Source organism: Anopheles bellator, chromosome 2 (genome assembly GCF_943735745.2).
Source record: "Anopheles bellator chromosome 2, idAnoBellAS_SP24_06.2, whole genome shotgun sequence".
Lineage (NCBI taxonomy): Eukaryota > Metazoa > Arthropoda > Insecta > Diptera > Culicidae > Anopheles > Anopheles bellator.
The window spans coordinates 29,828,593-29,844,101 of NC_071286.1; the positions used below are offsets into that span (position 1 = coordinate 29,828,593).

General features: G+C 50.5%; 2 protein-coding genes across 2 annotated transcripts; one reads left to right on the plus strand and one right to left on the minus strand.

Annotated features, from left to right (window-relative positions):
• The first annotated feature begins 3,599 nt into the window (after positions 1–3,599).
• LOC131209390 (uncharacterized) lies at positions 3,600–11,880 on the plus strand. The gene is made up of 6 exons (XM_058202446.1): positions 3,600–3,722; positions 8,203–8,615; positions 9,425–9,635; positions 10,065–10,253; positions 10,323–10,691; positions 10,757–11,880. The coding sequence occupies exons 2-6, from the start codon at positions 8,334–8,336 to the stop codon at positions 11,512–11,514; spliced, it is 1,809 nt and encodes a 602-aa protein (XP_058058429.1). The 5' UTR covers positions 3,600–3,722; positions 8,203–8,333; the 3' UTR covers positions 11,515–11,880.
• A 645-nt stretch (positions 11,881–12,525) lies between these two features.
• On the minus strand, positions 12,526–15,340 carry LOC131208699 (ATP-binding cassette sub-family B member 10, mitochondrial). Its single transcript, XM_058201520.1, has 8 exons — positions 14,908–15,340; positions 14,599–14,805; positions 14,041–14,525; positions 13,735–13,966; positions 13,473–13,659; positions 13,309–13,408; positions 13,020–13,244; positions 12,526–12,941 (listed from the first exon to the last, which is right to left on the minus strand). The coding sequence occupies exons 1-8, from the start codon at positions 15,278–15,280 to the stop codon at positions 12,666–12,668; spliced, it is 2,085 nt and encodes a 694-aa protein (XP_058057503.1). The 5' UTR covers positions 15,281–15,340; the 3' UTR covers positions 12,526–12,665.
• Between the last annotated feature and the right edge of the window lie 169 nt (positions 15,341–15,509).

Sequence of the window (15,509 nt, forward strand, 5' to 3'; positions counted from 1 at the left end):
ACAGGCAGACCGCACCAACAAGCGACCATAACCGCGCGCGCCTGGTCGATGTAACGGAAGGATACTGCCGTGTAGTTTTCGCTGTTTCCGCTACCACAGCCAGTACGTATTACGAGGAGAAGGGATCGAGGACACTAACACTAACGCACGCACGGCAAACTGGAGGTGCCGCCGGATGGAGTAGTAAGCACGCAGCCAGCTCCGGCGGTTCCTCCTGGCCCCGGGAACTCCACGGTGTCGTACAGGAGCTATTAGCACCACCACCACTACCAAGCGCCTTTGTTATGTGACCACAGCTATTTTGCTAAATTATTTTTCAGCCATCGCAGACCACTGAATTCCTACGCTCGCTACGGAACGGTGGCGATTCCCGTGCTCCATTCCGTAACACGTCGGCAGAGTCTTGAGCGTTCGAACCAGACCCAAGCTTGCAGCAAGGATTGTTAAAGCCAACACTTTACACACACGCCATTTGTCACGCTCAATGGCCAGCAGGAGGATGGTGCAGCACCAAGGAGCAACACAGTGGCCCGCGCTGAAGAATGGCTATTCACCTAGCGATTGTGATTCGATACCCTTAGTCCGACGACTTCTTCTGGCGCTTCTTGGGAGCGCTAGCGAGCGTTCGTCCTGGGACTGCACCGCGGGGTCACGATAGTGAAACTAGCCACTGCACATCAAGAACCACATTTTTACGACCTCGCTCGACTTTGACCAGTGCGCGACCGGACTGCGGTCGACCTAAGCTTTCGCAGCCTGCTTTGCTGCGCCCTCAACGTAGACTGACTTCCGTTTGTAACGGCACTCGGGTGCCACGAGCGCCGAGCACGAACCGGCACCCTTCCGCTCCGTCCAGCAGGACACCCATCGGAGGGCCAGGTGCGTGTACGGTGTAAGGAAAGGCTAAAGCTTTCCACCGAACAAGCCGCCTTCGTATCACTGGGCAGGCGCACTCGCAGCGCTCGGTTTCGGTTTCTTCCCGGTTCGGAAGGAGAACTTGTCGCACTCTCCGCCCGCTCGCAGTTAACTCGCAGCAGATGGCACAGGGATCCAGCCACAGGGTGACACACCGCTTGGTTCCCCCTGTACCGCCGGCAAAGTGGTGCCTAGCCGTGTATATACACCAACCAACCTCGCCTGGCCACCAACAATTTTAAGAATTCAAGTGCCACATGTAGCCCCAAGTATGATGGATTAGCTACTCGGTAATCAATTGAACGAAGTGAATCGCCCCCGTGTAGCGATCAATTATTAAAAGCCCTTTCTGCAACCGTCTGTCGGGGTTTCCATGGATCGTTTTCCGTTGAACCGCACCGAAGGTCCTGTGCGACGCACCTCATGCTACCTGCCTGCCGATTGTTGTAAAAAGGGGCTTCCGCAATCTCTTGTAGTAAAGCGTTTGGACCAGGGGGCAGTAGGGTGACCGGGTTACGGTGCGTGTAGTACGCATGCCCGCCTGCTCCCGCGAGGTGTCTGATTTCAGAACACACAGGAAACACACAGGAAGGCCGTCTCTCAGCGGCTGCTCTCCGGTCGGCAAAGGAAAAGCGTAAGAGTCGCCCAGCAGCAGTTCTGTTTGTCAACAAGCAACGAAACGACGGTGTTCATCATTTGCCAAGCAAACACTATTTTGCTACTTTTACCCCACCACAGTGTGCCACAGTTTGTAGTGTCTTCGCAAACGTGTGTCGGGTGTGGTCATCAAACATTAGCAAAGTGAAAACATAATTTGGGCATTTCGACTAACCGCCGAAACCGCACAAATCTATCGCAATCTACCTGCTTAGGCACTACAGCGCACAGGTTAGTAAATCGAATATCGATATAAGATCTGGGACATTCGAGTGTGCGAATGTCTCTGTGTTGAGTGATAATTTGATTTTTCCGCGCCAAAAACAGCGCGGTCAAGGGCCGAATTTTATCAACAAGTTTGCCCCTCAAAGTAGGCAACGGGCATTGCACGCCTGAGCAGCGTCGTCTCATCGCGTGAGAAACTGCACAGGTGAGAAGTGAGCAGCGCTCAGCACGTCAGCCGGTGAAAAGGCGGTCACTATGGGACAAATGGAATGTGGTCATAATAATAATAGACTAATTTAAAAAAGTGAGGATTTTTAGATATAGTTTCCAAAAATAGATAAGTTATCAATGACCGACTCAAATTTTAAGCCTTCTGGGTTGCGTAGATCGCAAGAATTGATATGGCAAAGTCAAAAGAGTGGACCAAACCCTTCTTTGATGTGATCAAATATTCACAATTAGCATTGCTTGTACAGTCGGGAATTAGTGCACTACAAAAAATGCAATTTTTTCAAGTTTGCTAGTGCAGCAAAGAAATGTCTTGTGTCGCTTAAATTAGGCTTAGCATTAAAATTTAGTTAATTATGAATTATTTCCAACAGATTTTAAGTACATGTTTTTGCGAGATCGACCACTACGGTTATTTTAAGAAAACATTACCAACATAAGGTACCAGAGTACCAGGAGTACAAATGTGTTGTCCATTTTATTTTTCTGTTATCGAGGAAAAAAGGTATAATATTTATTTATTTTTATCGAACCGCCGAAACCTGTTCAGGAAATAAGCATCGACCTGAGACTGAATATACGTTAGCATAGTATTGTTCTTGTGTGCAATTTAGGGTATGTCAATTGAATGTGGAACGTTACCCCCGCTGATAGCGCAGTCGGTAACGCTTGTCGATATTACGCAGCTGGCCTGGGTTCGAATCCCGAATTGCGAATAGCACCAGACGTATTGACATTGTCTCTGAGGCTAAGATCGTCCAAATAAGAAGAAGAAAGAAGAAGAATTGAGAACGTGGATGAAACTGTGTGATTTTACCATAAGTGATGTGATCTGATCAAAGTAAACGACGACAGTTTTTTTTGACATTCAACATAGAATTAACGAACTTAGATCCATATCCTTGTATAGTACGAAGGTCGTTGGAGGAACTTTGTAATCATCGCAGAATAAGTGAAACCGAATACGGCTTTGAAGTTGTGATTGAATTGGCAAGGAAGATGGCGTGGAAAAGGGGTAATTATGAGGCCTAACTTCTTAGAACGATTAGGACGTTAAGTTGTTAGGAAGTCGACAATATCGATATGAATTTGGATGAAGAAATTACTAATTACGATCAGTTTGTATGTTTATCCACATAAGTGATAAGGTTTTCTCTCGTGTATTAGAGTTAAAATGTCGAATTTGATCAAACCACATACAAAAGAAACAAGTTTAAAAGTAAGTCCGCAGATTTAAAAGTCGTCCTTAAACCATCAATGTCCCATACAAATTGTCAATAGTGCAGTGGTTTGAAATGTAACCGGCACTAGGGTTTAGCGATCGACAACAAACTGATACCTTTTTTCTATCCTTCCAAACGCTCTCGTAGCTGCCCCGCTATGACGCGATCTGTGGAGCATCATAACACATGTGGAGCTGTGGAGCATCTCCGGAATAGCTCCCTCCCCCGTGTTTGGTTGTATTGGTTTGAGCGGCCGCCTGTGAGCGCAAGCGACTTAGCGGGTCGGTCGTTCATTATTTTTACGCACCGCTTCAGTCCGCCGACAACCCTTCAACTGATCGCGTCCACGAAGCGGTCTCTCGGTTCCGTGCTGCTGTCGCGTCTCCCCCGTTAACCCCGTTGGTGCTGCGTGTGATTCCCTTTTTTTGTGTCCGTCCGTCCGATTGCTGTGTGCCGAGAAACGTGCCCACGAAGGTTTGTTTTCGTTCGTCGAATGTGTGGCGATCCACGGAATTAATGATGATTAATGCCCGCAAACGAGTGGCCTACGGTTTCCAGTCCATTTTGTGAGCCCGCAGGAACACATACACCACGAAACGGGATTGCGATCGCGAATGTGTGAAACAGAAGTGAAGCGTTTCAGTGAAGGATGCACGCTGCTTAGCAAAAGTATGATTAATCTGGTTTCGCACCACGTTCATCCTTCGCCCCTGTTTTTCGGCTTCTCGATCATCGCACTCCACGACCTACACCAACGGCAAACTGCATAGGCGCTTCTCAAAACGCTTTGCCGGCTCTAAGCACGAAACGAAACGATGCGCCCAAAGGCACAAGGTCGTTGAATTTTGATATTCCCTTGCACTGTGTTTGTTCAAGTGTCTGTCCACACGCTATCACTCTCGTGATAGTCGTGTTCTCGTGCTCGCCGCAAAAAAACAGACCGTGACCGATGGGGAACGGCATGTTTCACCGTTCCGCCCCGTGCGGATAGATCCGGTGCTAAATTTAAATTCCCAATTCCCGAATTGTTCGCGGCGCGGCGCATACAGACAATTTATTGCCCTCGTTCTCGTTTCAGAAACACGATCACGATCGTGAATATGATGAACGGATCAATTCCGCCAGTGAAAGCGGAAGTGAGAAATCTGGTTACACTCTTTACTCTCACGCCAGCGCGAAGGTCAGTGACCGGTTGGTAGAGACACAACCATAATTTTGGCCACCACAGCGGAGAAGCCATAAGCAGACGATCCCGTCGCGGGGCTTCCTTCTTTGTAGCTAGCTAACCCAACCTGCACACGGGTAAATGGCATAATACTAAAATTGAAGCATTTTAGAAAGCTGCTCCTGGCGAATGGTTTTACAATTCCCTGCGAGGTCACCACGGGACGATCGTTAATTAAAGTGGTGCAAGGAGCTTATGCCGTTCGCATGTTGTGACCGAACAATTGCGATAAACGCGATGGTGCTGTGGCGTGCACACGCGATATGGGTTTCGCGAAGCGCGAATAAACTTAAAAAAAGAAAAAGGAACCGCAAGATTCCGCAACCGTTGGACCCGATTGGTGACGATCGCAGGCGGAGCAATAATAAACCCAGGACACCACAACTCACGGAACGTGTCGGCAAAGCGAAGCAACAGCAAAAACTGCAGCAACAACAAACCGGCGGCGGCCGTTGGACTTTGTACCGCTCACTCGAAAGTCCCCCTCGCGTCCGACATCTTCGACGCTTGATTTTTTCTTCCCTGATCCGGCCCAACGTCTTGCTCTGACTCCTCTTGATCACGCTCTCTCTCTCTCTCTCTCCCTCTCTCTTTCAGGCTTTGCTTGTTTGCGTGGCACGCAACACGCGAATCTGTGTCATATCGAACAGAGCGGCAAGCTTCCATTTCGTCCCCAGATCCCGCTCCAACATTGACACAACGTTCACGTTTGTAAACATCTATGTTGGGATGAGGGATCAATTAGAGCGATCTTCGGCTCCGATTCGCCGATCGCCCTAATGTCTTAGTCAGATGAGTCTCGATGATGAGATCAGTGTATCAGTGTTTGGATTGAGTATTGCGATTGAGTTGAGCAACAAGATGGATGGGTCAACCCGATTGTTAACGCTTCCACTATCAGTTCCCTCTCAGCCACACAGTTGACGCAGGTTTTCTGATTTCAAACCCTGGCGGTAAATTAGCAATTGACCTACGAGCCGCGAGGCTATCATTGGGGCATCAGAATTCATTAGGAATTAGGATGGAAAAAGCGGAAAAAGCCCCGTCCTTTAGGCTCAAATAGCAAAACAACTACATTGGTCTTCCTTCCTTCCGATAAGAATGTTACGGCATTGCCGGGCAAGAAGCACCATGATAAGAGCAGCTTTGCAAACTCTCCGATGCTGGCCCCCGAAAACACACTACGCCACTTCGCTGCGGCGACAAGCCTTACAATTACCTGCTATTCCCCGGTCTCCCCACCACATGCTCAACCCAGTCTGGGCCGGGGACTCTTATCTTACTTGATGGCCGAACCGAATAGCCTATAGCGGATCGGTAGACGAAACACGCGCGATAAGTGTTGATAAGCGTGCAATGCTCGAATTTACGCTGATTTTCCAACAAAAGTGTTATGAATCAATCCACCCGTGGGGGGGGGGCACTCCAGGATGTGACTTGTGGTTCGGGAATCGGTCTGGTTCCGCCGTCCAAAAAACCCCGTTAAAAGAATGTGGCCCCGGCTGACCATAAAACAGAGCTACAGAAAACAAAATTCGTCGGTCACGTTTCGCCTAACTGCTGATTACTGTTTGTGTAATGTGTCTCTTTAAATTCGTGCGAATTCCTTGCGCTCACTCACCGTCGTGTAAGTGAGCCACCATTACCGTCATCACCGTCGGTATCATTAGTCGCGTAATGGCGGCTCGTTAGAAGCCTTCGTGAAGCATCGTGGCACTAGGCCTTGCCACTAGAATGCCCCGGCGACTAAAGGTGCAACGAAACGTGTGCCCGCTTATAAGCTTCCACAGCTCGCATCGTCCGGCACTCGTCTGGCGGTCGAAGCAACTCGATTAAGCACGTGCCACTCCGCCGCCGCTGGAAAAGCATGTTCCGGTTTTTTATTGAAATTTATGTTAAGAAAACAACACCCGGACAGGAACACGACAAGGATCACGCGAACCACCCCGCGAAAGAGGGAGAGAGCGATAGAAATGGAACCCAACCCGGCTCCTCCGTCGGCGTCGTAATTGGATGTAGGGTAATTAGGGGCTGTTTTTGTTTTCGCCTTTGGCCGGAAGTGAGAAAAGAAAATATTGCACAAAGCGTACGCAAAGCGCAAGTGCCGTGAAAATCACTCACCAAAAGGGGATATTATGGCCAAGCACGCCTGTTGCTTGGCGTCGCTTTAAGGACCGACGCGCCCGCCATGCTCCGGAAAGGGTGCCCCGACCTCTCCGACGCCAACGCCTTGAGCGAAGAAAGTGGCCTCTTGACGGGCAATGAGCCCTTAAACATGCCCTCCAGCCAGCTAGCCAGCCAGCATCACTGATGCTGATGACGTGGATGGTCTTTTTATATTAGTTTTCGCGCGGGCGGTTCTTTTAGTGGGTTCTCTCTTTTTTTAAACCCTTAAAGGTGTCAGCTCTTTAACAGCATCGTTTCCATCGGATGATGGCACGGTGCGTTCAAAATGTGCCCCGCGGCGCACAAACACCTATTGCCGAGGAACAGGAACCCGTCCGTGGTCCGTTTTATGCTGCCCTTTTCGCCACAACATTACGCGCGGTGCGGTACCATGCAATTGTGTGTGTCCACCGATTGTTTACCTTAAACACCCAGCCGCGGAACATTCTTCCAGATTCTCGCGCGTCAGGTTCAGGGAAACGGTAAACATCATCAGCGCAAATGAGATTGGCGTGGCAAAACATAAAACTCCTGGACCCTGGACCTGGGGCCCGAAACCTGGGAAAGAGTTGGTTTTAAAAATTCAAACATTCATTTCCCCGCCAGCGCCAATCAACAACGGGACGAGCCTCCATTTTCGCTCCCTGCTCCCTTTTTGTTTCATTTTTCAAACTTTCAATTCAGTTTTCCGCCTTTCCACAAATGGTGGCGATCTTCGGCCCCGCTGCTTCTGCAATCCGCCACCGGGCCCACCTTGCAAGGCCGGTCAAGGTGAACGGTATTTTGTAAACAATTCATACAGGATTGCAGGCGCAGGAGCGATGTTTTCAATAACCAGCCCCACGACGTTCAATGCCAAGCCGCTGCATGGCTGCTGCATCGGGCGCAATCTTTGGGACCCTTCTTCCCGGCGGGGAGCCCTGGGCTGAACGTTCATCGAAAAGTGAAACACTTCAAACTGCTTCTGCCCGAACCGATCCCGCTGTTTCTATCTCCCGGGCCGGACTTCTTGACCTGGTTCTTTTCGGGGCGCTTGGGTGACTCGTCCCGGAGGCTGATTGTTTACTTGCTTGTTCCTGCCGACCCTTTGTGCCGCCCTCTTCAGGATTTTGTGGTCGTTGCTGGAACTGAATAATTTAAAATGTTTGTTCGTAAACACGCTCCGGGTGTGTTACTAAATTTAGCAGGCCTCCCCTCGGGAACAGGCAGCCTCCCTGAAGGCTTTCGCACACGAACCGAACCGAGGGTGATTTGATCCCTTGGCGGGAGGAAGGGCTTCCAACCATCTCTGCCTACCTGCCTCTGTTGCAACGGAACACGCACGGTCACGTGGGGACCATTAAACGGGAGCTGCCGGGAGGGCTGATTGTGAAAACGGAAACGCAAGCATATGATTATTCGCCTTTGTGGCACGATGCAGCGGAGCTGTTGCGTCATATCCGATGCCTCTTAATGGGCAGCTTAAAGCATCTTCGATATTAAACATTCAAACAATGCTGTTTATTATTCAGTGCAGTGTGTTGGCTTCACTCAAAGAATCGTTTCCCATCGTTTCTTCTGCAGATCACATATCCAGTCAGAAGTGCAACCTACCGAAGGCGACCCCAAGGACCTCTCAGTACAAAACCGACCTCGAAGCCCACCGAAGACACCTCAACGCTACGCCGCACTGTATTCTCCCGATTCGATCGAAAATGATCCGAGGACTACCGCTGGCACGATTGGCTCAGCAGGGCTACAAGAGTTCGCAGAGCGGTGGCCTGGTGGCTGGCTATCAGCGGTACTGCCGGACCCTGCGGGCTGCCCGTCTGCTGAGCACCCAACGGCAGGCCAAGTTCATCGAAGAAACCATCTTTCCGGCCGAGAACGGATACGAGCAGAACACACTGTACGAGAACAACCTGCCGATTCCGCACCAGACCCTCGATCAGTACCTGTGGGACAACTTCAGCCGGTGGACCAACAAGACGGCCGCGGTAAGGACCAAGTGTACGATATGCTGGCCGCCGCAGGTTCAAAGTCCTTCCCGCTATCTCGCGCTTTGCTGGCTCCACCGATGATGGCGTGAAACAATTGTTTTATGGGCTATTTATTGTTCGCTTCCCGGTCAACGGCCATGATATGGCGCACGGCCACGGTGTCATCCCGCTTATCAAGGGACACTCTCAGTTCGCTCGCAATCTCGCCGGTGGCCCCACGTCAAATAAGGTGATTGATAACACCGAAATGTTCTGCCGCGCGCACTCCGAAGCTGTAGGGTGATGGAAGTGCGCGCCATTTTCGTACCCGACTTGCTCCCGGTTCTTTGCGCATCCCAAGCATCTTTTGCCCCACTATCAAGTCTGAAGCGGTTCGGGCTGGTTAGAGTCATTCGAGCAGGGTTAAAGTTGTGGCCAACTGATTGGCTGCGAGTGAAGCTGAACTCTTCTTCTTGGCCATCATCGAATGAGATGAGGGATTCGGTTTGCATTGAGACAGAACCACTAATAGGAGGCTGATGGTTCAGCATACCATTTACGGCTGATGAACATTCAATTAAACAGCTTTTCGCTTACCTTTTGTTGAAAAAAAATTTAAAATAATACAAGCTTGTGTGAGCGTTCGGGAACAGTTGGAGAAAATACGCCAACCGGAAAGAACGCAAGCGCGCCATTGCAACGAGCCCAAAACGTGTACTCGAGAACATGTTTTGCTTTGCAACACACTTCACTGCTCACCGGCGCCAATGTTACTAGCACCTTCTATCTCTCTGATGATCGTTCGTTTCGTGTGTTCGTTTGATCAGGTTTGTGGCCTCACCGGACGCAGCTACACCTTCGGCACACTGCGCGACCATTGCGCGGCGCTCGCGATACGACTGCAGCGAAAGCTTAACCTCAAATCCGGCGATACAATTGCCGTTTGTCTCAACAACATTCCAGAGTTTCCGCTGGTGACGCTCGGTGCTATCGAAGCTGGACTCGTGGTCACGACAATCAATCCCATCTACACCGCCGGTAAGTGCATAGGACGATGACACCAATTGGCTCTCTACGACGCCCCCTTAGGTCCGAAGGTCCGAATCACATGGTCATACTGGCGCTTGCGTGGGGAGCCCAAGCGGATTACATGCTGGCGCCTGCAGTTAGTCACGAGCCCCAGTCGCTTATCAATGGCTAATTCTGAGTATCGGTCACCAAGAAAGCCACTCGAAAGTGCCCATTCATTGCGTGAAGGAAGTTAAGGAAGTACCCGACGACCGATCAATTATCACCGAATGACCACGTTCGGGCACGTTTTCATGCCGATTCATTCATATTGCGACACTGCCAAAATCCTACCGCTACCGATCAGTCAAGTTGGGAATCATTGGCCGATAAAGATAAGCCTCGATTAGGTGCGGAGAAATAATTCGATTTACCTCTTTGCCGTTTGCGACTTTGCAGAGGAAATAGCCCGCCAGCTGGTGGACAGTGATACAAAGTTTCTGGTCGGTTTGGCCTCCAACATTGCAGTATTAAGAGAGGCCGTGCAGCTGGCGAAGCGCGACATCCGCATCGCCTGTATCCGTACGTCCAACGACGAGAGTCTTCCCGCCGGAACGATCGACTTTGCGGAGCTCTCCAGCCCGAATGGTAATACGATGCCTAGAGACTAAATACTGACCTCACAACCTAACGGATTTCGTTTCCTACCGCTTTTAGGCATCCACTATAGCGAGCTTCGCCAGCATGACCGCACGCCGGAGGATATCGTCTTCCTGCCGTACTCCTCCGGAACCACGGGCATGCCGAAGGGTGTCGAGCTGACGCACGTCAACATCGTGGCGAACAGTGAAATGCTCAGCGTTAAGGCGGGTACCAGTACGGTCATTCTGCCCACGACCGACACGTATCAGGATGTGCTGCCGTGCGTTCTCCCGTTCTTCCACATCTACGGCCTGACGGTGACGCTGCTCTCGAAGCTTCGCTCTGGCTGCAAGATGGTCACTTTGCCCAACTTCCGTCCCGACACGTTCTTGAATGCACTGGCCGAACATAAGGGCACGGTGCTACACCTGGTTCCACCGATAAGTAAGTCTCACCGCGAGTTTGACACTTGAACAAAAAAAAAATACAGTTCCGTTGCTTCGTTCCAGTTATCTTCCTGGGCCATCACGATGGCGTCAAACCGCGGCACACCGAGTCGATACGGAACGTGTTTTCTGGGGCGGCCCCGATGGGAGCACCGGATGCAGAACGCTTCACAGCTCGGGCACCGCAGGCCGAGTTCATCCAGGGGTACGGTCTCACGGAGACGTCTCCGGTTGCACTGATGGGGGCGCTGGGCGCCCGGAACTACGCGTCCGTGGGTTCACCGTGCCCGCGGACACAGGCCAAGATTGTTGCCCTGAACGACACCACCAACACGGCACTCGGGCCGAACCAGACCGGTGAACTGCTCGTTCGTGGTCCGCATGTGATGAAGGGTTACCACAACAATCGCCAGGCCACCGAGGAAATGATCATCGAAGGAGGCTGGCTGCGTACGGGCGACATCGCACACTACGATGACAATCTACAGTTCTATATCACTGATCGGTTGAAGGAGCTAATCAAGGTGAAGGGCTTCCAGGTTCCGCCGGCCGAGCTAGAGGAACTGCTACGGGCGCACGATCACGTGGTCGATGCGGCCGTCGTCGGCACACCGCATCCCATTTCGGGGGAGGTACCACGCGCCTTCGTGGTGCTTAAGAAGGACGCCCGGGTGAGCGAGGACAACCTGAAAGAGTATATCGCGGGCAAGGTGGCCTCGTACAAGCGGCTCGAGGGTGGCGTCACTTTCCTGGACAGTATTCCGAAGAATGCGTCGGGCAAAATCTTACGGCGGACGCTCAAGGAACAGTACTGCTCATAAAACCGGAACCGGCCGGGCTCCGGGTCATGGATGCCAGCGAAAGATATTACTGCTGAACGATTCGGAACAAGAGAAAAATCTCATCACGGATTTCTAGGAAGGGTTCGGAGTTTTGTTCTAAATAATTTCTTGCCCTGCAATAGAGACTGGCGCGAATGTGTTGTACACGTTTAAGGCATTTACTGTTTGTTTATCTTTTTTAAGTTTTAAAATGTTAGCTGTTTCTTGATCTTGATCTTCCCCACGTCCATCAACTAGCTAGCCCGTGTGTATAGTCAAATTAAACCCAATCGTTTTACCAACTTACCAAGGAGAAGGGTAACATTTATTTTAGCAAAAGTTAGCTGGGAATCCTGGGATAGACAACAAAAGACAAAACTGAATAAAATAAAAGATTTTTCTTCGTGTACATTTCGTTTGATGAAACTTTGAATTTTGACTTTATCGTCAACATTAAGCGTTAATTGTGACAACGTAATAACTGCTCGACTGAATAATTACTAATGCACGCTTAAGCGCGGCTCCTCAGCCTCGTTAGAGAGAAGAGAACAGAAATTCTCGCTCTAATCCAATCCCCCGATTTGCGCCCTTCCGTTAGCCTGCGACCCTGTTACAATCGTTGGCCGTTTCCCATGGCCGGATGGCCGGTATTGCAATTTAAACGAATTTCTAACAACATTTGGCTCGGGAATGAATTTATCTTTTTCGCAAAATTCCGATAACGGTCATCTAAGTAATGCAAAAGCATTTTCTTCGTAGAGTTCATCACGCACACGCCGTTGCCACTAATGACCGCTGAGACGACACCGTTATAGGGAAAAGTGCATGGATGAGATCTTCATCCGTCTGCGACCCTGTTACGATCGTCGGGCAAGAAGAACTTCAATTTGCTGCCGCAACTACAAGGAAAATGCGGGCCCGCACAGCCTTCGTAACGTGTGGAAATTTGGCTTAACCTGTTCTGAGACCCAGAAACAAATAAGAAGACTGGTAGAGTTGCCGCACGATAAGAAATAAGCACCATTTATTCACCTTTCACTAACTAACGTTTGTATTTCTCTCGGCTTTGCATGAGACAAAATAGGAATCGATATTACCACATCCTTCGACATAATAACCCAATCGCACTAAATAAATACTAATATTGCGCTTCAGCTGACGGCAGTGGAGCCAAACGTTTGTCGTTGTACCAACTCCCGGAACACGCCACCTTCGGTGGCCATCAGCTGATCGTAATTTCCCTGCTCCACGACCCGACCGTCCTGCAGCACCAATATGTTGGTCGCATTCCGAATCGTGCTTAGCCGGTGGGCTATCGTCAGCACGGTACGGTTCTTCGTTAGCCTCTCCAGGGCATTTTGTATCAGCTCTTCCGATACCGCATCCAGCGCGCTTGTGGCCTCATCGAGAATAAGAATTTTCGGATTCTAACAGGAAGAAGGAAACAGAATAGATGAGACAAACCATACTTGCCAAGCTAGTGCGTCGGTCGTGCTTCAGCTTACTCTGATGATCGCCCGCGCGATGGCCACCCGCTGCTTCTGGCCACCGCTCAGCATTACACCACGCTGGCCAACGAGCGTGTTCAGTCCGTCCGGGAATCCACGCACAAATTCGTCCACGTGCGCCTCACGAACCACCCGCTCGAACTGACTTTCGGAGATCTTTTCGCCCATATTTAGTCCATACAGAATGTTTTCCCGTACGGTGCCACTAAACAGGATCGGTTCCTATGAAACAAAAATTTTAAAATCAAACGTGTTCGTGCGCAACGATGAGCATGATGGCACTCACTTGATTGACAGCGGCAATGTAGCGCCGCAACGATGTTGGATTCAGTTCGCGCAAATCGGTTCCATCCAGTAGTACGGAGCCCTGCTCCGGATCGTACAATCTGAAACCGATATCGTGTTCCGTGAAGCATTCAATTCACAACATTACTTTTGTTCCCTGATTACCGTAGCACTAGAGATGCGATAGTCGACTTTCCCGAGCCACTGCGGCCTACAACGGCCGTCGTCGTGCCAGGTTCAATCGTCAGATTGACTCCACTCAAAATGGCAGCATCCGGTCGGGAAAGATACCGAAATACGACATCGTTAAACCGTATTTCGCCGGCCGGTGGGTTAGTTAGTTTGGTTCCTCCTTCAAGGGAAGCAAAATGCAAACACCATATGATAACATCAGGTGCTTGCAACTAACAGCTCCTTATTTACATACCCTCAATCGGGATCGTGTATTTGCGATCGATGATCTCCCAGAGCCGGCTCGCCGAGCCCACGCCTTTGTTGAGCTCCGTGTAGAAATTGCTGAGACCACCAATCGAGATGGCAGTGTAGCCGGCGTACAGGATGAAGGAAGTAAGGGCCCCAATTGTCATTTCTGCATTGTTCACCATCGTACCGCCATAGTAAAGCACCGAAAGGATGATGATATTTCCCGAAAGACCCGTCTATGATGAGAGCGAAAGTTAACATTAGGAATATCGCATTTAGAAGCAACACAAACAGCGGTTTGAGACATTACCATTCCATAAAACGTTGCCCGAGCCTTCGTTTCCCGGTAGCCAATGTTGAGAGCGTCCATCAGCTGCTCGGAAAACAGTTGCTTTTCGAAGCGCTCCTTGCAGAACATCTTCACCGTTTTCACGTTTCCCAGCCGCTCCTCACCAACCTTCATAATCTCGGCGTACTTGTCCGTGAGCTCCCGGGTTATGTTACGGACGTACCTTCCGTAAACGACTGCTCCGCCGGCCACCACTGGAACGATGCACGTGCCAACCAGGGCGAGATGGGGCGACGTGTAGACCATCATGCCCGACCCGGCCAATATCATCACGGTCGAGCGCAGCCCATCGGAGAGGTTCATGCTGAGGGAATTGCCCACCAGATAGGTGTCCGAGGACAACCGATTGACCAGCTCGCCGGTACCTTTCCGATCGAACCAACCGGACTCCTGATTCAACATCGAGCTGTACAACTTCGCACGGATGGCGTTCGTTATTCGCAGCGCTGAAAAGGCACAGGGACACTGGTAAGCATCAAGGCTCTAACCCGGACGGTCCAATGTGGGAGGTAAACCTACAGGCATTGCTGAACAAATAGACGCGCCCAAAGTTGGCCAGTCCGCCGAGAAGAAAAACTCCGCCCAACACCAGACACAGCTTATCGAGCTGCTCCTTCGCTATGCACGTTTCGGTGGATGCGGCAAAGATCACGTCCAGAATTTTGCCCATCGCGAACGGGACGGACATGGTGATTGCGGACGAAATTATCAAGCATCCGATGCCTCCTGCGAGAGTGAATAAAAACATTAGACAAAATTAGTTTCGACATTCGGCGGACTGTGAGGTTCTTATCGCACCCCCGGGGGCCTGCGATCTTCTTCACTAGCCTGCGATGTGCCATTGCTCCGATTTCGCAAACCCCAGCAATCGTTTCACGTCCGACGATCGTAACTGCAGCTTCTTGGACTGTTTCGCATCCCTCTCTTCCTCCTCCGTCGTGTTGGTCGGTGCTCCGGTCAACTCAGTTTTACTTTCATTGCTGCTGGTCGCGAACTGGCGATGTGATGGTCGATCGCGGGGTATAGGCTGTCGATTACGAAATCTGCTCGCAAGGCCAATCGCTGATCGTCGTGAGTCGTGCGATGCCGAAAATTCTCCGTAGCACCTGAAACCATTGCTAAGGCAAGACAGTTGACGCACAGAACGATAGGTTTTCGATAGTGTTCTAATTTCACTCCGTTTGAGAAGGTTTATAAACATCTTGCTTTCACTGTTCGCACACCGGCCAACACGATCACAACCATCGCTCTCCGTCAGCTGTTTTTTCAGAATGTTTCGCAAACGACTGACTGCCGAATGGCAATCCAGCGTAAACAACACTGCACTGTCAACTGTCAAAACAGCTGAGCGACGAAATGATAGCACCAGCTTCTTTTCGTAGCACCAACTATTCGGAAGAAGCAAAATGAGATAGGCTGAAGAGAAATTG